The sequence below is a fragment of the Stegodyphus dumicola genome, chromosome 8 (assembly GCF_044657685.1).
Source record: "Stegodyphus dumicola isolate Sdum_Otavi_A_Nest chromosome 8, ASM4465768v1".
In the NCBI taxonomy this organism is placed as follows: Eukaryota; Metazoa; Arthropoda; class Arachnida; order Araneae; family Eresidae; genus Stegodyphus; species Stegodyphus dumicola.
In genome coordinates, this window is record NC_140775.1 from 123,892,616 (window position 1) to 123,916,030 (window position 23,415).

At 32.2% G+C, this 23,415-nt stretch overlaps 1 protein-coding gene across 2 annotated transcripts in view; it reads right to left on the reverse strand.

Annotated features, from left to right (window-relative positions):
* lwr (ubiquitin conjugating enzyme lesswright) overlaps positions 1–23,415 on the reverse strand; it is an 85,432-nt gene continuing 62,017 nt past the window's right edge. For both annotated transcript variants that reach the window (XM_085822359.1, XM_085822358.1), the window contains 3 exons: positions 13,539–13,648; positions 3,866–3,945; positions 1–662 (listed from right to left, as the gene is read on the reverse strand). In XM_085822359.1, the coding sequence (XP_085678485.1) occupies positions 596–662; positions 3,866–3,945; positions 13,539–13,648 (257 nt within the window). In that variant the 3' untranslated portion in view covers positions 1–595. The remainder of the gene's footprint in view (positions 663–3,865; positions 3,946–13,538; positions 13,649–23,415) is intronic.

Sequence of the window (23,415 nt, forward strand, 5' to 3'; positions counted from 1 at the left end):
TTTTATTTTTAAAAAGTTGTTTATTGTCCCACTTTTTACAATTGATGGCAATTTTATAAGAAAAACTGAGAAAGCATGCTAATAATTAACTGCTTTCTTGTTTACATTTTTTGAGAAAAACTGTGATATAAAACATTATTACTGAACATCTAAACAAATGAGAAAGAATATGCATTACAATTATCACAAATTCTAAAATTACATTCACAACTACATGTAAATGTCACATATCAGTTATCATGAAACCTATATACATTTTTCACAAAGTGAAAAAAACACATCTCGATGAAAAGGTCACAAATCATATTAATGCATTCTTTCCAATAACACAAAAGTAAGTTTTGAAAAAATACATCAAAAATGTAAACCAACATACAAAATGCAGTGATGATACATGCTTTATAAAAAAGAAAGTATTTTTAAGAATTGCGAAATAAAACTTAAGACCAAAACTTCTCCACACAAGAGTAAATGTCTTCCACTTTCCATTAAATACATGTGTTGCTGACTGGAAGGATAGAAAGTTACTCATTTCAAAACTATGTTAGCAATACCTTAAATATTCATCATTTTCACAATGTTCTTTTCAAACCACTTATTCTTGGGGTGCCATTGCCTTTGCTTGAGCTCTAACTCGTTTCTCATATTCTAATCGATTCTGACTATAAAAAGTTATATTAGAATTTAATTAAAATTGAATTCATTTCATTTTACACAACAAAATCCAAGATTTCGATTTACACGTTTTGTGTGGAACCTATCTTCCACGTAAATCGAGGGATAGGTGTAGTTAAAAAATGTATTTTTAAAATTATTGTAAATATATAGCAAAAAGTACAGTCAAAAGTCTTTAATCCGGACTCGTCGGGACTTCGGCGATTCCGGATTATAGATCATCAATTTAAATCTGGTGAGATGGCATGCAGAAATTATAAAATTAAAAATATGAAACTGTAATTTATGAAATAAAGAGCAATTATGATCTAAAGGGTATCAAAATTTACAAAAAAAAAAAAAAAAAACTTTATATTTGTATGTTTACTTTATTAAACATTTCTTTCAACGCACACATGCGTAAAGCATACATTGCGCATAGTCGAAATTTGAAAATTGCAACCAGAAAACTGTTTGATGTGTATTCATGATATTTATAATGACGAGGAATTTGAATTAAATTATATCAAAGATGGAGTACATCGACATGAAATACTACATTTAGTAAGGAATTATAAGCCGAATAAAATAGAAACATCTGCCCTGAATATAAGGATAGTGCTGACAGATCAACTTCCAGTTCATTGCTATCCCCCCCCCCCCCGGGAGAGCAGCATGAAATTGATAAACAGATTTCGGAATGGTTAGAAAAACAAAGGATATGCCTTTATCCCTTTTTTCAGCAATTCCACTTTTTGTTTGATAGATATCGAAACATGCTTTCGCTTTGTAGATCCTTTGGCGTCTTCAGAATCGGAAATTCTTTTTGACATAATCGAAAGTTCAAGCTTACTTTTATAAAATTGCTCTAACAGTCTGCTAAAAATAATAAGCCGGATCCAATTCGAAGATTAAGGAACAACGCACTCTGCAATATTAACTGAAATAGATAATTAGATAATTTTAGCTTAGCTTATACCGTCCGTTACACATTAAACGCGCATGCGTAAACGCATTCAGAAAGTTTGTAGCTTTGAGGTCCGGATTAAAGACTTTTGCCTGTATTTATAAAAGTTCCACTATAATACTACTTTGACAATACTTAAAACAACTGAGTATTGCATTAATTTTTCAATAAAATTACAGAATAATTTAAAACAAATAATAATAAACTTACCATTACAGTTATAACAAAATTAGCTGATATGAAAAAGCAGAAAACTCAACTGTTATATTACTTTATCAACTTGGTTAAAATAATAGTTAACCCTTCACAAATGGAAGTTATTTCATTCCTTTTATTTAAGTATAGAAAAGTATCTTATATCACACTTACTGAAGGGTTAAAATACACACATAAAAATATGCCTTACGTTTTATGTTAATTTACTGATACAATTAGAACCAAGTTAAAACTTTTAAAGGAAATTTCTAAGCAGTATGATATTAATTTATCAATACAATAAACTGCAATAACAACAACTTAAAAAAAAACCCCTCAACTCTTAGGGCAGTGGTGCCCAACCTTTGGCCTATCACGAGCACATTTCGGCCTATCACAAGCACATTTGGGCCTATCACGAGCACATTTCCAAAACATCAACATTTTTGTTAAACATATTTCCAATCTTATGTGATACATCTGAAATATTAATTTTGGCAAATAGGTTTGAGATGAGTAATAATATTGGTTAAACTTTATGGAAATAAGATAAGCGGAGTTCAAAATTATTTTTCAGTGCATTTAGGTTTTCTGAGTATTTCTCTGTTTCAATTGCCTTGTGGTTATTAATATGGATGGATAAATTCTGAAAACGGGTGAAATTTTTTTCTTTCATCTAATTTACTCACAAATTGGACTTTATCTGAAAAGCAGTTACAGTCCCAATCAATTGAAAAATGGTTTTTTTCTTTTCTCTGGAGATCTTAGTTCAGTTTAGCTGTTATATCCGTGAGAAAATAGATTGGATAACCAATTATTATCATCCAATTCTTTATAACTTTTGTTTCCGGATTCCAAAAACTGCTTTATTGGGGAAAGAAGTTCTACAAATCGTTGAAGTACTTTTCCCCTGCTGAGCCATCTAACATCGGGATTAAGCAATAAGATTCCACGTTTGTTATCAAGTTCATCAATCAGCAATAAATTATTTTATAGCGTCTTGCAAGATATCTCTTATGACTATAAATGCTTACCATATTTTAATGATTAAGAAATATAAATGAATGGTTAAAGCATTTTTTGTTCATAGTACCTAATCGGGCTGGCGAGCACATTTGTGCTCAAGCACAGGGCACATTCGAGCACAAGGTTGGGCACCACTGCCTTAGGCACCGTTGCCTTAGGGACTAATAACCTACAGATCTGCTCATACCCAACTGTGACTAGGTAATTAAAATTTGTTCTAAAATTCTCAACACATGCTGCTCTAGTAACTGTTAAATTTGTGCTTGTGAGCAGATGTTTTTGTATTCTTTGTTATTTCATTCAACATCTCAGAAACAATTGAGCGATTAGCTTTTCATAAATCATTATAAAGATTTACTGATTTGAAAGATATTTCTCCTTAGTGCTCAATTATTGCTATTACTCTCAGAAAATACCATTCTTTAGGAACATATAATTTTCTTATTAAAATAATGGAAATTCCCCCCCCCCACAAATTTAAAGTCAAAAATGAAAATTTTGCATTTATTTGCCAAAAAGTATATAAATAAAAAAATGACTGCATTTAACATGGGGAAAATGTACTCTAACTTCATGAGCTCCTACAACTGACTTATCTTTTAGTTTTCCTTTTATTTATTGCTTTTTATTTTCAAAGTGGTATATACTTACATCTCAAAATATCTCCAGGAAGATTACCTGAATCAAGGACATACTTTACTGAGCTAGCTAATTTTCTAATTCATGCAACAGAATATCGGCTTTTAAACACATTCTTACTACATACTGAACGATCTTCTTTTTCCATTTTAACATATTTTTTTTCCACTTAAAAACTACAAACAATTATACTCTGCTGCTTAATACTAAAAGGGCCTGGGATGAGAATATTTTTCTTCTTTAAGCGACTGGCATTTATCATATGCCTTGATAGGATATCCCCCCTTTTTTTTGGAATTTTGCAAAAATACTACAATTTTTCATATAACAATAAGGATGTAAGTACAAATCCATTAGTTTATAAAACAAATGTAATATACATACCAATAGATAGTGTAAGCTTCAGCTTGAGCAGGGTCTTTAATATTTGGTTCATTTAAAAGATCTTGGATACCCAAAAGTATCTAAAAATAAAAATATAATGCAATTATAGCAATTCTACAATAACTATATAAAACTGATTTAAAAAATTAGTAAAATAAAGCCAAAATAACAAATTTTTCATACTCTTTTTTTCTTGATGTTATCATCACTCATATATTTTTCACTGCAGACGATATTTAATTATTTTTGCACTTAATTGTTACTCACTTAAAATTGGAATTTTCATATGGACTAATTTATACTACCTGATCAATAAAATTTGATACTTAAACAAATATTCTTTGTAAAGACAGAACAATAAATTCAGTTATTACAGCAAAAAGCTTGGCTCTACAACTGAAACACAATTAAAAAAAAAAAAATAAGTAAAATTAATACCACCACTACGATTTTTCACAATGTTAAATGATAAAAATATAGTTTTTAATAATGAATTAACTTTAAATAGTTACTAAGTCTTAAATGCAAGCAAAACAAAAATACCTTAGACATAAAAAACATTTTTATTACTTTCATCGTTTAAAAAAAAAAAAAAAAAAAAAAAAAAAGGCACTTTAATCAGTTTTCATACAAATGTTATGGACAGTGGCAGATTTTGCTCTCGTTAAGAAAGAAACTTCATAATTTTGTTCATAGCAATTGCCACGTAGGCCTGCTTTCGCTAATAAAAGTTTTTCTAATGTGTCATCACTAATATTAGTTCTAAATTTAGTCCTCGTTTTCGCAACAACACTGAAAATCCTCTCACACTCTGCATTACTATGGGGAACTGTCAAGATGGCCAACATAATTCTAGAGAGTTCACTATATTTTAAAATTCCATCAGCACCTTTCAATTTTCCAATTAACCTCCACTGGGTGTCAATCCTAGCTGATTTTATAACTTCATCCAAGTTTTCTAATTGTAAACTGCAAAATTGCGACTGCAGTATATCAGTAGCAACATCAATATCATCATCTTTCATGACTAAACGAAGTAACACAGGAAATCTATTCAAAAAGTACCTTATATCAAAAAAAGATACATTTGCTAGAGCAGAAACATCAGGAACTTTAGCATGCAAAATCACTTTATCGTTGACTGGAAATTTATGTAGTGTGTAATCACATACTCGACAGAAGTAACTTCTAACATGAAGATAAAACTTATTTTTGTCTTCTTCTGAAAGTTCTTCCACTACTTTTGTAGTTGCAGCTCTTATTACCAAATCTTCATCTTCCTTCTGATTTTCTGTTTCACCATAAATCACATCATATATAGAATTATAAGACAAAACACAGACTGGTTTTACAAACTTTGATAAAATGTCTTTAAACAGATCATAAATCATTGATTGCAAAACATGAATTAATGGAATTCTGCTTTGTAGAATTGTGTTCAGAACATCGAATGATGGCAAAATGAATTGTAAAAAAAAAAAAAAAAAAAAAAAAAGCAAAAAGCTTTGTTAAGGTCCGAAGAAAAAAACATAAATATTCGTTCTTCACAAGATAAACTTACAGTAATTGGAAAATGTTTCGTGTGTTGAGCAATTTTTTTTTTTTTTTTAATTTTGAGAGAAATTTGTATCAGCTTTACGCTTATATTTTGCAGTATTATTTTGAGAACTGCCAGTTGAATTGCTGAATGATGCAGAAATTACAAAAAAATCAAAATTTTTCTCATTTCAGTATTATGCAGCTGTTGGAACTGTTTCAATTTTTCCTTTCTTTTAGAACTCCTTTCAAGATAATAATAAATATCAACAATGTGTTCATCCACATTTAATGGTAAAGAAGCTGCTCCTTTTTCAGCTGCTAAATTTAAGAGGTGACAGGTGCACCTCATAATCTGCAAATCTGAATTTGCCTTTCTTAAGATGCCTGCAACACCAGCCTTCAAGCCTACCATTACTGGTGCATTATCGGCACCAAGCGCTAAGCAATTATCCAGAGGGACTGCATTTTATTTTAAAGTTTTAATAATTAGCTGTGCTATATTAAAGCCTGTCGAATGTCCTTCTAAAGTGGGGACAGAAAGTAAACTGCACTCAATTTCTGAAGACTCTGGATTAAAAAAAGAAACAACAATTGGATACAGTTTTGAATTGGTATTATTGCTTCCATCCGTAGAGAGGCAGAACGGAGCTGTTTTAATGCAATCAATAACTGAAGATTTATTTTTCAAACCCATTTCTTTAACAATTGCACCTGTTTTGGTCCTTGCACTTGAGTATTTCTTAGCGATTTCACTATCGGGAAACATTTTTCTAAATAAAGCTGCAGCGTGATCCGATGCATTCAGTGGCATGTTGTGCTCCAATAAAAAGGCAGAGAACAGTCTGCATTAATCACCTTTTAGTCTTTTGTTTCCGAAGAAAAATTTAATTTTTCGTTTTTTCAAAACAACTCATGTTGTCCTTGTGTTTTTGTGTACGCACATGTTTGAGAACATCTGCCCTTCCACCAAGCGAAATCGAAAAATCGCAACGACAGATGGTACACCTCGCAAAGTTATTACACTTCCTTGAAGAAATAATGGAAGGAAAGTCAACTGTGTACGATTTTTGAAACGTGCACGAGTATTTCACCTTTCTCGCAGACATATTAAAAGACGATAATTTCTAAAACTATTTCCTAAAGGCACGTGTACTCACACAACTCAGGACAAGATGAACGAAATAGCGAAAGAACATCCAAAGAACGGCCAACGGCCTTGAGCTTGCTTTGCGCTCATTGGCTAATATATGCCAGATGACACGCAGTGGAGCTCGATGCCCATTGGACAACTGTAGAACGAAGTTTCTGGATACGTATGCTGTCGATCACAAAGCAGAAATTCTCATCTGATTCGCAAGGTTTCATTTTAGATATAATCTAGAGAAAATTCAGTTGCTTTCAGACGTCCAAAATCACTTTTTTTTTTTTTTTTTTTTTTTTTTGTTCATATAACGAAGTATTAAGCCAAGTTACATAAAAATCGTGAGAAATTTTAAGAATAAGAAAAAGTCGGGAGAAATATATTGTAAATCGGGTTGGCGGGAGAGTTGGCAACTCTGAATAACTGATAAATAAATTCAAAACCTGAAGATTTCTATCTTCAAAAGAAGATAAATTATTATTTTTAATCAGCAAGTACAAAAACTTTCAGCTATAAAATAGCTCATTTCCATTACCATATTTCTAAATTTATCATACATGGAATATTTTCAAAAGAGCTTTACAAGACTAAATATGGAAAACTGCAAAAATATTAATATACATTTATTTATTATTATTATTTTTACAAACATAAAGAAATGCAAAAAAGAAAATTAATTTTTAACATAAAGTGCAATGCACATTTTCTGATTGATTATGTTTTATTTTACTGTTACAGAATAGCTTCACATAATGCAATTTATCCCTCAATTTAAGAGACAATTTGAATTATCTGAACTAAAAATCAGGTTTTTATGATCCACAAATAATAAATTTATTTTAATGTGACAAAATACTTGATAATAATTTATATATATATATATATATATATATAAAGCTTCAGCTGACATGTTGTCCACATTATTGTAGCTCTGCTTGTTTATTTTAAAGGAAAACAGGAGAATGAAATTCCCTGAATTTTCCAGGTGTGTTTTAAGAAAATTTCAGTCTAAGCATGTAATGTACGTTAGCTACATGGCTTTGCTGCTGAGGGTTAATTATTTAATTAATACACACTATTTACAAATCAGTTATTAAATATCAGTAAAATGACTTTTATTTTTCTTTTACATAAATTACTGATTTTGTATTTTAAAACCTGCTTGTTTTGAAAAACTTTTTTTTAAAAAAGTAAATTCAAAATTTTCTGAAAATAAACTCAACATAAGTATTTGGATGCTTTGTATAAACAGTCTATATGTAAAAAAAAAAAAAAAAAAGACACAAAAATAATGGGACATTCAATGTTTTGTTGGAAATCCTTCAATTAAAAATACTCTTTCTAGCATGGATTCATTTAGCAAGGAATTAAAGTACAGTACAAAGTCTGAGATTCAGACCTCCAATATCCGGATCTCAAAGACATCAACAACTTATTTTTTTTTTGGTATGCTTTACACATGCACGTTTGATCCCCTCCCCCCATGCATAGTAAAACACGTGGAGAGTCCAGATTCACAATTTCACTTCAGCACTAAGTAAAATGCCTGGTTATTGAAGAAACAATTTTAGCATAAATTTGTATGATCGAGAATTTGGCTCCAATCCGTATCTGCTTGGTATACATCTCAAACCGAAACATTCTACATTGATACATCGTTGATTTTACAACTACAGTGGAATCTTGAGATATGTGTTTAATTCGTTCTGCATTGAGCTCATATGGTGAATTTCTTGTACCTAGAAACAATCTTGGAAATCCAGTTAATCTGTTTAGCATTCCCAAAAATAAATTTTTCTCATAAATAACACTGGTAAATAATATAACCGTAGTTTACCTTTATGATGGCTTCAGACAAATGGCTATAGCTTCTGGCACCGACCTTTTAACTGCATCTTGTTGATCCACACCAACAACAGCTTCTAGGAGTTTTGGACAGTGCTTGGAAGAAACGGTAACTCCTTTGGCTACATCAAGTTTCTTAATTAGTGCAGATCATCGATGTCTAAAAGCCGCAAGTCTTTGCCATTTCCGTCACACTTACACCATGCCTATGTTTATCATTTCTTTCTTGATTTCAACGGCCATGGCTTCCTTATTCTTCTTTGCAGCAATCTTCTTGGCAGGCAGCGTGAAATAATTGTTTTCACACTAAATGTAATAAACAATTAACTCACAAGCGCACAAAAGAACACTGGGTGATCTGAGGAGGAGATTTCTCCAAGTTGAGCCAGATCATTGAGCCGATAAGTGGTAATGAAATGTGACCTTCGACCCCACTCACCCGGTGTTGCCAAACCACGCTATAAGTAAACGAATCACGCTTTTTTTTCGTACACCAGGTACTTGCTACTATGGCTCCTAAAAACCGAGCTGTTGCAGCAATTACTTTTCCCCCTCCCGGCAGTTGCGCTAAAGCAGTGCGAAGGATACTGGGACACAAGACTCTGGTTGCGCTAAGTGAGTGCTCATACAAGACTTTCTTTGGCTCATATCCCGGCATTGCTTGATGCGCCAGCCTGGATTTTAGGAGCTCTACTTGCTACTCATTCATTCTGCACTAATAAAATAATGAAAAAGAGATCTATAAGAAGTATCCACCAACCAAAATGCAGAGATTACAATCACAAACTAGAACATAATCTAGAACATTTCCAAACTGCAATTAGCAAATATGTTACCTTACTTATTTTCTAGACAAAATAGCCCACTCCTAAAATACAACATACTTCATATTTTTCTTAAACTTGTAAAAAAACATTGTTAATAAGAAAATTCTTTATGAAAGTAGAATCAAAACCAGGTTGCATAAGAAGTTAATAGACTATGCAGGGATGCTATTTGAAACAGTGTCTTATGCAGGAATTAATTTAATGAGATGATGATATATAGCAACTTCGACAAATACACTAAATTAATTTTAAAGTTAAAAAAACTACATATATGTTGAATACAACATTTGACTTTTATTTATGTTACAAACATTCCTTCAAATCAAATTATATTGAAATCATCATTAAGCAAACAGGAACTAAATTGCACAATAGTAAAGTACACAGCAGGAGATGAGTTAACTTCTGTATATATAAGATCGATTTCTTCATTTAAAATGTGCAGCAATCTATCTATCAAAATCTTGAAATTTAACATCCAGACAAACATAACAGGGTTCATACACATTTCTGCATGTGGAAATTAAGTACTTTTAAGAAACATTAATAAAAAAAATTAAGGATTTATGAAGCAAATAGGCATTGAATACACTAAAGAAATTATCTGCACCCAAATTTTCCTTTTGCGATTTGAAAGAATAAAATAAATCTGTAGGTAAGATGCTTTATTATTAACAAAATCTAATATATAATTTAATTATAAAACAAATTCAAGAATAAAATAAAAAAATTTTTTCAAGTAACTAGCATTAAATTATAAAATTTCAGGAAACATTTTTATTTTACACTTATGAGTGTCTCGCATATTACTTACATTTTTCTAATACATTAGCTCTATACTGATTCTTTCATGCCTCATTTCATCTCGTACTCACTCTGTCCAGAGGTTTTACATGCAAATTTTATGTCAAGTGACATTGTGAAATATAATAATAATCAGCATGATTCATAACAGAAGCTTGGCTGCTGCCACCACAGCTGCTTGCTTAGGGACAGGCAGCCGCTGATCAGAACAGATGAGAATACCTGACTTTGGTATGGTTGATACAGGCTGAAAGTTAGCTGCATTTTGTCTGACCCAGACTAAAATGCAAAAGAAGTGTAAAGCAGACAAATTTACTTTAAAACATAGAAGGAAGACATATTTTTGTATGGCAGTAGTGCTAAGAAAAGTTTATATTCTTTCTAGAAAAGCTAACAGAATGTTTTCACAATGATACTAAAAATGCCATGGTTAAATTTCATTTGCCAGTTTAAATCATCTTCTATCGGCTGTGATCAATGAAAAATCACTTCACAATTGACTTGTTGGCCATTCTTGCTGTACTAGATCACTAAAAGGCACTAGATGTTATCACTAACTGGAGCCTCAAACTCAAGCTTAAATTCTGCATCGATAAAACAAAAATGATCACATTTCCAAAGGGTAATAAACTTTGGTAATAGCCCTTCCTGTATAAAATGGCAGGGCCGAGCACTAAAAAATGATAACACTTTAAAATACTTAGGATTCTTACTTTATAGAAAACTCACCTGGGTACCTCATTAAATATGATACAAGATAAAATCAGCAATCTTATCAACAGCTTAAATCGCATCATGACAAATACTTGGAACCTAAAAAGGAAACTTTTGAAAGAACTCTATTTGTGTGGCATTGAAAGAATGATCCTTTATGGCTCTCCCATCTGGATGACTGACATAGTAAGGGTTAATCAGAAGCTACTCCAAATTCATCGCATCACCTTCTCAAGGTCACTGTTTCACTACCACAACCATGGCAGCTCTTTAAATACTAGCAGGTTTCTCCCCTTAGATCTCAAAGCAGAAACTAAATGTGGAACTTACAGGTTAGTTCACTTTAAGGATTCCTTCCAGGAACGAGGAGTCTCAATGACTCCTTGTTCCTGGAATTTATGAATTTATTTTCCTGGAATTTATTTCCAGGAAATATGAATTCCTGGGTTTATGAACGAGGAGTCATTGAGACTCCTCGTTCATAAACCAGCACTCTTTAGAACCACAATACCACTCTTCCGTATACCCAGCTCTTCCGAAAGATCTAAAATGGCTTAAATATCTACCAAAGGAAGGATTTTCTGATGGCTCCAGAATTTCAGAGCAAGTAGGTGCAGATTATGTCACATTCTGCCATCAAAACATCAAATGTGTCTGCTGCGGCCTCAGCTTTTTCAGCAGACATCTTGCATTACATCTACGACTGTCCACTCATTTCTTACACCAGAGCCTCCCTTCCTCAGCTTAAGGGATCACATAAGACCTTCAGGATTACTAAGGACAGTGGGGCATCAGAACCATCATAGAGTACGTCTATTCTAAGAGAAACATAATCATAGCTTATAACCAGGTCTACACACCTGATGAAATGTAAAGGTAGCAAGCCTCCATTCATGTTAACAAACTGATGTGAGTGAAAAAGTTTTTCATGTTAAAGAATATTTGGGGGAGGGCATTTGAAAGCTTCCAGATTTTACATTATGCCCTTAACATTTTGTGTGTTACCTTTATTTACTAAATATCATGTTCTTTACACTTAAACCACAAAATTTAATTCGGCTGCAACATTGCAAAATAATTTTAAAATCAGCATATCTTTAGAATTTCCGATACAGTCTCGTGCACTAGGGATAAAATTCGCCCCACCCTCGTACAGGTGTTGACATTGCTCACTTTGAAATCGTCGAGTTTTTTAATAAAAACATTCGTTAAAAGTTTTACAAAACATGAAATAGATAAAACAAATTCCAAATTTGGGCTTCCAGATGCACATATTCTGGTGGAAACGTATGTTATTCAAAATTTGATGACTCTAGGCACCGTTGTTTTATCACAATGTGAGAAGCATACATACATTTATGCAGATTCTTCATTATTTAATTTTTTAAAATAAAATACAGGGCTCTAATATTTGGTGGCAACAATTTAAAAATTGAATCAACGTAAAATGCCAAAACGAAAATAATAGTCCTTCTGGGCAAATTGCCCCCCCCCAGACTTAAATACCATAAGCCGATCTGTAGACAGTTCCCCCCCCCGAATAAGATTGTCCCTTAAACGATGAAGTTTTATTGGGTTAAGTACCAATAAAATAAACCAGTTTTGTCTGCACTAAAGATATCTTTCATTTCATATTCTTTAAGTATTGAAGGCAACCAATCTGCTGTCACAATGGGTAAAACGTGATTAGCTTCACTGTCAACATTTTAGTACTATGCCATTTTATTCTTGAAACATTCTAACCATCTTGGATTTGCAGAAAATGTAATACCTATTTGTAGCAATTTCATTGCTTCTTTCTAGCATTAAAGATCCTGATATGGGAGCATTCTGAGATCTTGCTTGCCTGAACCAAACAAATAAAGCTATCTCTAAACCCTCGTGCTTGGCTGTTCTCATCCTTTCTTGCTGTAGCTCAAACTTTCTCCATTCAAACATTTCCATAATTTGCATTAGCTTTTTTATTATTGTCAAATTAGCAATACCAAAATGTTTACAGACTTCCGATTTCTTCTTTTATAAACAGCCTTAAGAAACTCTATCTTCATTTTAAACAAAACAGCAGTTTGCTTCCCCCCATGAGCTCTTTGCCACTGTGCTTGTAAAAAAATTTCTAATTATTTTTTTTTGGGGGGGGGGCAGTGGCAAATGAAACTCGCTGATTTTTATTCATACTGCGATGTACTCATCACCAAATTCCAAAGCCAACTGATGAGAGATGATATGTTTTTGTTTGGCCTTTTGTAGGATAGCTTAGATAAATAAAATTGGCTCATGTCACAGGCTATTTCGAGAGTATTTCAAAGCCAAGTTAGCCTTCTTTCTACGAAACACGTGAAATCACACTCCTCTTAAATCTTGCCTGCATGGCCGATGTTTTCTGGATTTTTTTCATTCCGAGAAGAGAATCTTTTCGTGTTAAGCGATTTGCGTTTCATATTAAGAGGAAAAAAATGCATGAAAATATATACTAGCTTGTCAGGATCGTTGTATTATTTTGTGTTGACAAATATTTCGTCTTATGTGTTTTTGCGTTCAACGTATTTCACTGTATATGTAAATACCTCTAAACTAACTAACCCATTTTGCTAATTTTGTATTAACATACCCAAAACGTTGTAAGTTAGAACACCCAACAAAAGTAATACACTTATGTTAAATCAATTTATTAATAATAATAAACAGATTTAACATTAACAACCAAAAAAATTAAGATAAAACAAACAAAAAGGTTGTTGGTGCAACGAACAGGATAGTTCTGTTTGTCAATATAAATACTGCTAAAATCATCAATAATACAAACCTGTTTAATGGTAATTGCTGGACGCCAATCCTTTTCTTCATCCAGAAGAGAAAGACAAACTGTCCCAGATGGGTAAACATTAGGATGGAAAAGAGGAGGCTCAAATTTACCTAAAGAGGAAACAAATTATAATTTTATCAACAGTATAAAAATTAATAACAGCCCAAGAAGTTTAAAATCAAATGGAGATCTAAAAAATAACGGTAAAGTTTTGTGCTACTGTCAAAATTACATGATTTTAGAGAGCTTTTTTCTTGGAGTAGGAGGTTATCGAGAAAAAACAAGGAGGATCCTATAACTGAAACAGAAGCTTGCTGTTTTGTCCAATTTAATATAGTTTTAAACTGAACAAAACAACAGTCTTAGTTTGGCTTGGATTTTAAATAAAACTATCGATTTCAGGGGAGAAAGATTGTAAAATGGGAGACGCAACAGCTGCATTTATATTGAAAGTAATGGGCGGAGCATGATTAAATTTCTAACTATGATTGCCTATCGAATTCTGCATTTAGGACATAAGACTTATGTTCAGTGACATGGAATTTGAATGCTCTTTTAATTTGGCTGCTAGATCTCAAACTACACCAACAAGGTATGCTACAAACTCCTCAAGAATTAAGGTTACAGAAGGAATGTTTAAGAATTAAACTACAAATTTTACTAATAGGTAAGAAATTGTCCTAAAAACATCAAAAATTCTTCAGAATCTGTATTATTTTGTAGCAAATAAAATGACGAAATAAAATCATGACAAGGTTATGAATGCTATTTCTAACATTGGTATGTCTTTGATGAATAATTGCCAACCTAAAGACACTTAATCATCGAGTTCCATGCAGACGCAATAGCATAGATGCTGTCCAAGATTGTGTAGTGTTTCCAAAACTCTTTCAGATCATAAACCTTCTTCAATTTTGGTCATTAGCAGCTTGGTTCTGTATGTTCTCTTCATTGTTGCAATGACTCCTTGGTCCATGGGTTGGATTAGCGCAGTTACCTTTTGGAGAAGAAACTGTGCAAAAATTTGTCCATCAGAAGACTTTAGCACGCTTGTTGTTGGATGAGAAGGTGCGTTGTCGATCAATAGCACAGCTTTTTCAGGCAGGTTTTTCGGATTTAAAATGTTTAAGCACTTGAAGAACAAAGATTTTTTCGAACCATTCTTGAAAAATGTTTCGGTTCATCCATCCTCTTTTTTTTTTTTTTTTTTTTTTTTTTTTGGGTTAAAATAATCAACGGGCAAATTTTCTATCCTTGTGCCTTTGAAAGATCTCAGTTTTTTTGACTTTCCAATGACAACAAGTCTATGTCCACCGGTAGCGTTACTGCAAGACATGATAGTGATTCTTTCCTTGCTGCTTTTATGACCCGCCGCTTTACTTTCACTTTCAAATGCTAAAGTGCGAGTGGGAAGACATTTCCACAAAAGTCCCGATTCATTGGCATTGTAAATTTGTTCAAAAGAGAGCTCTTCTTTTAAAATATATTCTCTAAATTCATGGTGGAAATCGTCGGCTGCTTGTTAGTCACCACTAAGTTTCACCCCACGAAGTCCAATTTCTCAAATTCCATGTCGCTGCTTAAAACGACCAGCCAGAAGTCTTATCAACCAGCCAGAAGAAGCATCAAAATTTCCTTTCAGGCTTAACAACTCAAAAAAGGTTTTTGCCTTTGCCGCAATGATAGGACCGTTTACAGGAGTACCCTCTTTTCGAACTTGAGCTAACCACCCTGTCAATGCCGTGTGTAGCTCATCAAAGGTAGAACCCTTCATAGTTTTCCGCATTTTCATTGCGGAAGCACTGTCCAGCATTGATGCAAAGTTCACCAGTTTGTCTTTTTGCTTTAGAATGTCACACACTGTTGTTTCCGCGATTCCGTAATCCAATTCCATCTGCTGCCTTGTAGCGCCATTTGCTACTTTGGATATTAATTCTAGTTTTTGCGCAATTGTCAACACAACCTTTTGTTTTCCTGACATTTTAAATCGGTAACGAAAAACACAAAACCAAAAAGCACAAACACTGAACACAATAAAAGATAAGAAATTAACTCCGACCTGTTCGCAAACACTATCAGGCTTAAACTAACAATGGCAAGTGGGAGGAAGTGGACGTGACAGTAAGATTATAAGACGAGAGAGGGCAGTGGAGCGGGCACTGCAAAGATGAATAAGAAATCACTTTTTCATCAGAGGGGAAGGTTCCGAGAAGGCTGAGGGGAAGGTTCTGAAAAGCCTGGGATATTTTTGCCATAAATAAGCACGATGTTAGCAAATTTAACGTTTCGCTCAGTTTTGTGAACATTTTTATTTCCGCGCACTGTGCTGCTAAATTTAGAAAAAAGTTAAAAGAAAATACCTAGCTTGTACGCTAAAAAGTTTCTTAAATACTGTAGCTTCGTGAAAAAATTAGCATAAGCAAAATAAGGTGCAATGAAATGTGTTACAAAGATACAAAAACAATACAAACCCTTGAATATTTACAAATAAAAATCAATACTAATAGTAAGCAGTATGCTAATAAAAGTAAGGCATATTTAAAACATTAGAAAAAAGTACGAATAAACGATTAAGTAAAAATATAAAAACTATAAAAACTAAGAAGCGGTAAATGGTACATTAGCCTAATTTGAATCTCATTATGGCTCTTCAGGGAAAATTATTATTAATGAATTTCGAATCAAGCTAACTCCATATCGGGTTTCGTTGAAACAGACAATTGAAACTGTATACAAAACACTTTTTATAAATTAATTGAAAAACTTTGCCAAAATCTTTAGTCTCAATTCTCTGTTCCAATTTCCTGACACGTCTGCTTGAAGAAACACATTAAGGTGTAATAAAAACTAGAGATAATGGATTGGTAATGCCAATGTACAAAATAAAATAAATAGCGATATGCTATTAGTCAAAATATACAAGATTTTATGGGAGGACCTACTAGCTTATAGAGTTTATAAAAGTCCCAAAAATTTATTTTAAAATTTAAAATAATAATAATAAAACAGAGGAATTAAAGTAAGGGTCTTGCCAAGACCAAAAATCTACATAAGAGAAAGAAATATTTTTTTTTAAAACCAGTTCTGGAGTGGTGCCCTCTTCATAGTAATCAGATCAAACTCAAAAGGGGGGTGCAAGTCTCGAGCAAGCAAACTGCTAACCAACAAGGCAGGATGATGTAAAAAGGGGAAATAACATCATGAGGAAAGAGCCAATGAAAAGTGACTGACCATTGGCAAAAACCTGACTCGGTGCAAGGGGGTGTCAATACATTGAAATATGCTAAAAACTGTTGAAAATGGCATCTTGCTTTATGAATGAAGAAATTTGGGGGCAGATTAAAAGAAAAAATGGTTAATTCAACAAAATGTTATAATATGGTCACAAAAGTGAGAAGAAATAATGAAAAATAGCTACTTGTTAATAAAAGTCGAAATTCTTCAAGCTAGAGGGCCTTCAAGCTTCCAGAAATGAAATGGCCCATAAGTCAATAACAGGAAAGAATTGGCTAACAAATGCTTAAAATCTATTTAAGAATAGAATTAAAAGTATTGTGCCAAATTTTAAGAGTAAAAATTGAAGCTGTGAGGGGAACTATTTGTACATTTATAAATTAGATCTTCTGAATCAGCCATCCACTTTACATTGTCCCATAGGGCTTTAAGCATAAAATTTCATTATCTAACTAAAAAAATCTAAAAAATAAAATTATTGCCAGCTTTTTTAATTTTAACCTATTTTTAATTACTTTTTTAGGAATTAGGTTATTCTTCAAGATTGTTATATAGTACTTCTTCTTGGAGGTGTTTTGTTGTATTGCAGATTCTTTTAATTCTAAGCAGTTGAGCGTATATTGTATTGAGGACGACTCTTTTAGAAATATTGGAATTCCAGTTGTTTAATTTAAGTGTTGAAAAGTTGAATTCTCTTTCGTTAATCGTAGATCTTCTAAAATTGTAATTTATAATATGCAAATCAATTGTAATTTATAATATGCCGTTGAAATATTGCCTCCCATAGATAGGTATTCCCTGTATTTGTTTAAAGATGTTGTTATTAAATTGAATATAATCACTGAAAAGTACGCTTGAAAGAAAAAGCTGCCATTTTTCAGCATTTAATATTGCAGAAATTTTGGGGAAACTGTTTATGAAGAGCAAGTAAACTGCTATAAATTTCTTCAAGTGGCAAAGTAGTATAGAGGTTCTCAAAGTCGTAGCATTGAATATGTTCTATTTTAAATGAATTTAAGGTTTTTAGAATTTGTTCGTTCCTTGATATCATCCAGTTACAATGTAGACCTTTAAAATCATAATTATTGACGATGTCACTTAAGAGATGAAGTTTTTGTGCAAAGAGATAATCTATTTCCTTTAAGCCTTTGATGCGAGGTGGTTGCGCCCTGAAACCACCATTTTCCGAATTTTTTTCCTCCTTTTTGCGAAATTTTTGAGTGAAAATGAATTAATTACTGATCTTTTTTTTACATCTAAATAACACAAAATGACTGTAGAATCATATATATTTTAGGTATTAATACTTCGGATCGGATGCCTTTTAAAATTCGTTTTCGTTGTGACAGAATAACTTCCTTTCATTAATATAAACAACTTTAAATTTCAAAAGGTAGTCATCGCACATCATGATTTCTATCATAAACAATAAAAATTGCAGTAATTAAACTGCATATATAAAAAAACCCATCTATATGTATGGCATTTGCTATGTGGTTTCCGGGCGCAACCACTGCGTCACTAGAGCATTGTGTCACAATGCTTACAATCCTCTAGAGGCTCGGTTGTCGCGCCTTGAAACCACTGGCGTTTGCTTCTCAATGGCGTTCGCTTGCTTTTCAAATAGGAATGCTTATTTTTACTCGGATATAGATAAAGGGCTTTGAAACCACAGAGTTATTTTATTACTAAACAATACATGCACCTGCCCAGTAAAAAGGTTTTTCTTTTCCAAATACTTTTCTCTGACATCAACACACTTGCTCCCCAAGCTAGTATTTTGATTTTATAAATTATTTCCTGTAGTTTAAATTTAATGTAAATATACTTTGCTATAATAAAAAATAGAAATTGCATAAAAGTTTTATTAAAATTAAAAATATTTTCTGAATATTTTGGGACAAAATACGAATAAAATAAGCATGAATGGGAAACGAACGATCCGTACAAAGCCAAAAAGACCAAGCCCCCCCATTAACATAAAAAACCACACATTTCATGTACCAGATGAAAAGAAACTAAATAACGCTGGACATATACCAGTGAAATTTAAATCCAGGCAGTATACATTTTGTAGCACAAGGAAGAAACCTCATAGAACGAGATGTATGTGCGAAACATGCAATGTGGGTCTATGCATGTACCAAAGAGACAAAACATGCTTTGAACAGTGTCACAAAAAAAATTTTTTCTTTGTGGGGGGGGGGGGGGAAACTGAGTTCTTTTTTATCTTTATTTTATTCAGTTTCTTAATCCATTTATCCAAATGTCCTTATTATGTAGGTACTTAAATTTTCACTGCTATAGAAAAATTATATAAATGTTTATTTTTAAATTTTTTCTGACGATTTACTTTGTAAAACAATGTAAAAAAATTATATATAATGCAATTCTTACATACATTTTTTTAAAATTCGTAAATTTCGTCATTTATTGGAAACGCGCGCCGAAAATGGTCAGTTTTTTTTTCCTACTACATCAGTAAGTTTCAAAGTCAAAGACGCACGGTGGTTTCACAGTGCGACCACCACCCACAGAACAATGGGCAAGAGTACATTTTTTTAAAATCATATATTATTTGTCTCTAGGATCATAATATTCAATTTCTAGAGTTTTTAGTTAAAAAAAATATCGCACACGTCAAAGGGCTAAACAACATCAGGTACTATTGGCTATGAATCTAAACAGAAGTCTTATGAAATTTTATAAGTGCATAAAGATTAGCTAACCTGTTATTATATTTGCAAGGACGAATTTTAAGTTTCTTATGAAGTGCATTAAATTTATTGAGAAGCATCTTAGAGCTGGTAGCAATTTTTTGATAGGTGCAAGTGCTATGCAATTCCTTATGCAGAATGTCGAAATAATTTTTTTTACAAATGACACTGAACTTGTGGCTAGCTTTGTCAATCTTTGTGATGATAAAGTTATCTTGCAAATTCTGTATAAGAGTTTCTAGATGACTTTTATTGTCTAAATCATTGAAATTGGGTAACTTGAAAAGCATAAGCTGAAATTCTTTAATAAGACCAGCTTTCCACTCAAGAAAAGTAGTCGTAGGCAAGTTGGCTCTATTACTAGCTAAAATTATAAATTTATCAAGATCATTACTGAATTCTTTAAGGCGGAAGTGCTTATGAATACTGAAAGTTGGACGAAATTTGGTACCAAGTTGCATTAGTTCTCGCAGTTTCACATCTTATATATATATAAACAACAGATTTAATCATAGTGGTTGCTCTAATAACATAAGTCACAAAAATTTGGAGAAGTAGCAATAATATCAATCAAATTAAGAAACAATCTGCCAGTGCACATGCGAGTCTGTGACAATTACACAGTCAAGCATACAAAAATACTTGACGTAAATTTAACATAGGGAGCTGAAAAATTTGGAGAACAAAGCATATAACAACAAAATTTGGAGATGGCAAATTTTTTAGAATTTAGGAAATACACTGGATGGCAAACATTTTTAGAATTTAGGCAGGCACTCGCCAGCAAAATTTAGATCTTGCAGAGACTGCACCCAGTGGCAAAATGCTTAGCAATGGTCTTGCATAAAGGACAATTTAATAAGAAATCACATAGAAAATTAATTGATTTGCAATTCAAGTTTTCCCTAAGAAGTAATATATACAGAGAAAGACCTTTTCCGCCCTCTTTGTATTTTTATTTACATTCAATTCCATGGAACAGTTGTCTAAATAAAATTTTCTTATACATTTTTTTCTGAATTCTTAGAAAATTTTTTATCCAGTAAATCAGTACAATAGAATCTTTCAAAAGTATATTTCATTTGAAATAAAAATACATACTCAATTTTTATTTGCATTAAGAGGGTCTGATACGTTAAAAATGGTCAAATCATCGTAAAAATTTTTATTATTTATTTTTAATACTTAAATTATTCTGAATAAGTCACAAAAAACCGCATTGAAAAATATGGATTACTTTTCGAGATATGATGCCAAATGTAGCACTCACTCGTAATTCCTGTAACCATTTAAAGGGACTTCTTTGATTGTTTACATCTGGGCGCTGCTAATCACTTTCTTTCTCACTTGCAGGTGTCACTCCTTTTTTTTTTTTTTTTTTTTTTTGTGTGTGTGTGTGTGTGTGTTTATTTCACCCATGGTTTACATATACTTCAACTTCTAATTTAACATAAGTGTAACTGTAAACTGTGTTCTAGTGTTTACATTTTGCCGCGTTTTTCTTACATTATATTTGACAATGCCGAGACAAAAACGAAAGAACGTTCGTGCTAGTAAAATAGCTAAAAAGCAATAGTGTTTTGGTAATATTGAAAAAGATATATCTCAATCAAAAGAATCCTGCAGGATTAAAGATTTGCATTCTGCTTGTAATAAGACTGCATATGAGAACTTTGGAAATAAAACAAGGTATGTTATCGCTGATGTCAAACAGTTCAGTGAATTGCTGGTAACGACTGCTTGTACTGAATGTAGTTTGTGTTCACTTTATTTTAATGCTGAACAATGTTCTGGATTTGCTTCAAAAATTTCTATAAAATGCGCAAATTGTGATGTAGTTAAATCATCTGTTGTGTCATCAAAAAAACTGGATGACTCTGAAAAGAGCTTTGACATCAATCGACGAATGTGTCAAGCATTTTTACACATTGGCAAAGGTTACGCTGCTGTTGAACAGTTTGGAATGGTGATGAACTTACCTGTGATGTGTTCGAGAACATTTAACAATCACCAAAAAAATCTTATTTCATTTTTTGATACTGCATCAAAGTTCACTATGTCAGATATTCATAAAAAGGTGAAGTCAGAGTATCAAAATACATCACAGTCACATTCCGGTTTATATATAACTGATGTTTTTGATATTTCTGTTAGTTTTGATTGAAGCTGGCATACTAGAGGTTTCTCGTCCCAAGTAGGAGTTGGGTGCATTATTGATTCACTCACAGGATATGTACTAGATTATGTTGTATTGAGTAAATTTTGTCAAGAATGTCGCTTGATGGAATCTAACTTGGGTGCAGACTCCCCGGAATTTAATTATTGGCTGAAAGGGCACCAGGATACCTGTCAAAAAAATCATGAGGGTACATCAGGTTCTATGGAATTACATGCAGCTGAGATTTTTTGGAAAAGCTCTGTAAATTTAGGATTTCGTTACACTGCTGTCATATCTGATGGTGATTCCAAAGCATTTAATCATATATCAAGTATGAACGTATATTCTGGTGTTGAAATCGAGAAACAAGAATGCATAAATCATGTGAGCAAACGGTTAGGTACAGGCTTGCGAAAGGCAGTGAAAGAGTGTGCAGCTAAAGGAATAACCCTAGGTGGAAGAGGATATGGAACACTAAAAGAAATCACAATCAAAAAGCTAACACGCCTTTATTACAATGCTATTCGTTCAAATAAAGGAAATATTACAGGTATGAAAACTGCTATATTTGCCTCCATGTACCATAATATGTCTACTGATAAGAAACCTCGGCATGAAAAATGCCCAAAGGGGAAGAACTCGTGGTGTTTTTATAAAGTCTCGTTAGCAAAAGGTCAGACACCAGGTTCTCACAAAAGTAATATTAGAACACCAGTAAACGAAAATATTTTGCCACATATTCTTCCAGTATATCAGCGACTAGCAAGTAATTCTCTACTAAAACGTTGTGAGCAGTGTTTAACACAAAATCGAAATGAATCTTTGCATAACAAAATCTGGCTAAAGATTCCGAAAACTGTGAATGCTTAAAAATGTCGTGTGGAGTTGGCAGCTTGTGAAGCCACTGCTGAGTATAATATGGGCACTGGAGCAGCTTTATCCAAGTTTCAAGATATTTCTATGTTATCTTTTGGTGAATCAAGCGACAAAATATCTCATAGACGTCATATCATAAGAATGAGATCATCAAAGAAACGTACCAATTCTAAATATCAACATATGCGCCGTAGTATAAAATTAGCACAGCTTCGAAGAGATCAAGCTGAAGAAAAAAAAGATGGTCCATCATATGGAAGTGGACTTTTTATATGATATTTAGAAAGTACGCAGATTCTGAGAAAAAAAATATTTTTCATTTATTGGCATTTTAACAATATTTTATTTTCATATAAATACATTAATGCAATTATCTCAGAACTGTTTTTTTCAGATTTTGAAAACATTTAAAATGCTACGGCTTTTTAACTATAATAGTTAAAAGCTAAAATTATTTTTTTCTAGCAACATAAAGATGTATTAAATAAAAGTATGCATTTATTTTTTTAATTTTCTTTATGAAAATTTTATAAAAATTACATTTAAAAAAAAATTTTTTTGGTGTAAATTTCATATTTATTTTTTTTAAGAAAATAAAATCTTTATCTAAAATTGTAATGCATACTTCTATTTAAATATTATTTAAGATTTTGTATATTAATTTTTGTTCAAAAATCTTGAAAAATGAAGAAGTAGGAATTTTAATATTTCTTGAAAATTCATTAAAATTTAATTTTTTAAAAAAGTATGTTAATAATTTCGGTCTTTTGAACTCTTAAGTAGTTATTTTAAATGTGGTCTACAAGGTATAGAAATTTGATTATAGTTCATGCAAAAATAAAAAAAAAGTTGTGAAGGTATCGGATCCCCTTAAGAATACTGAAGCTTAGAT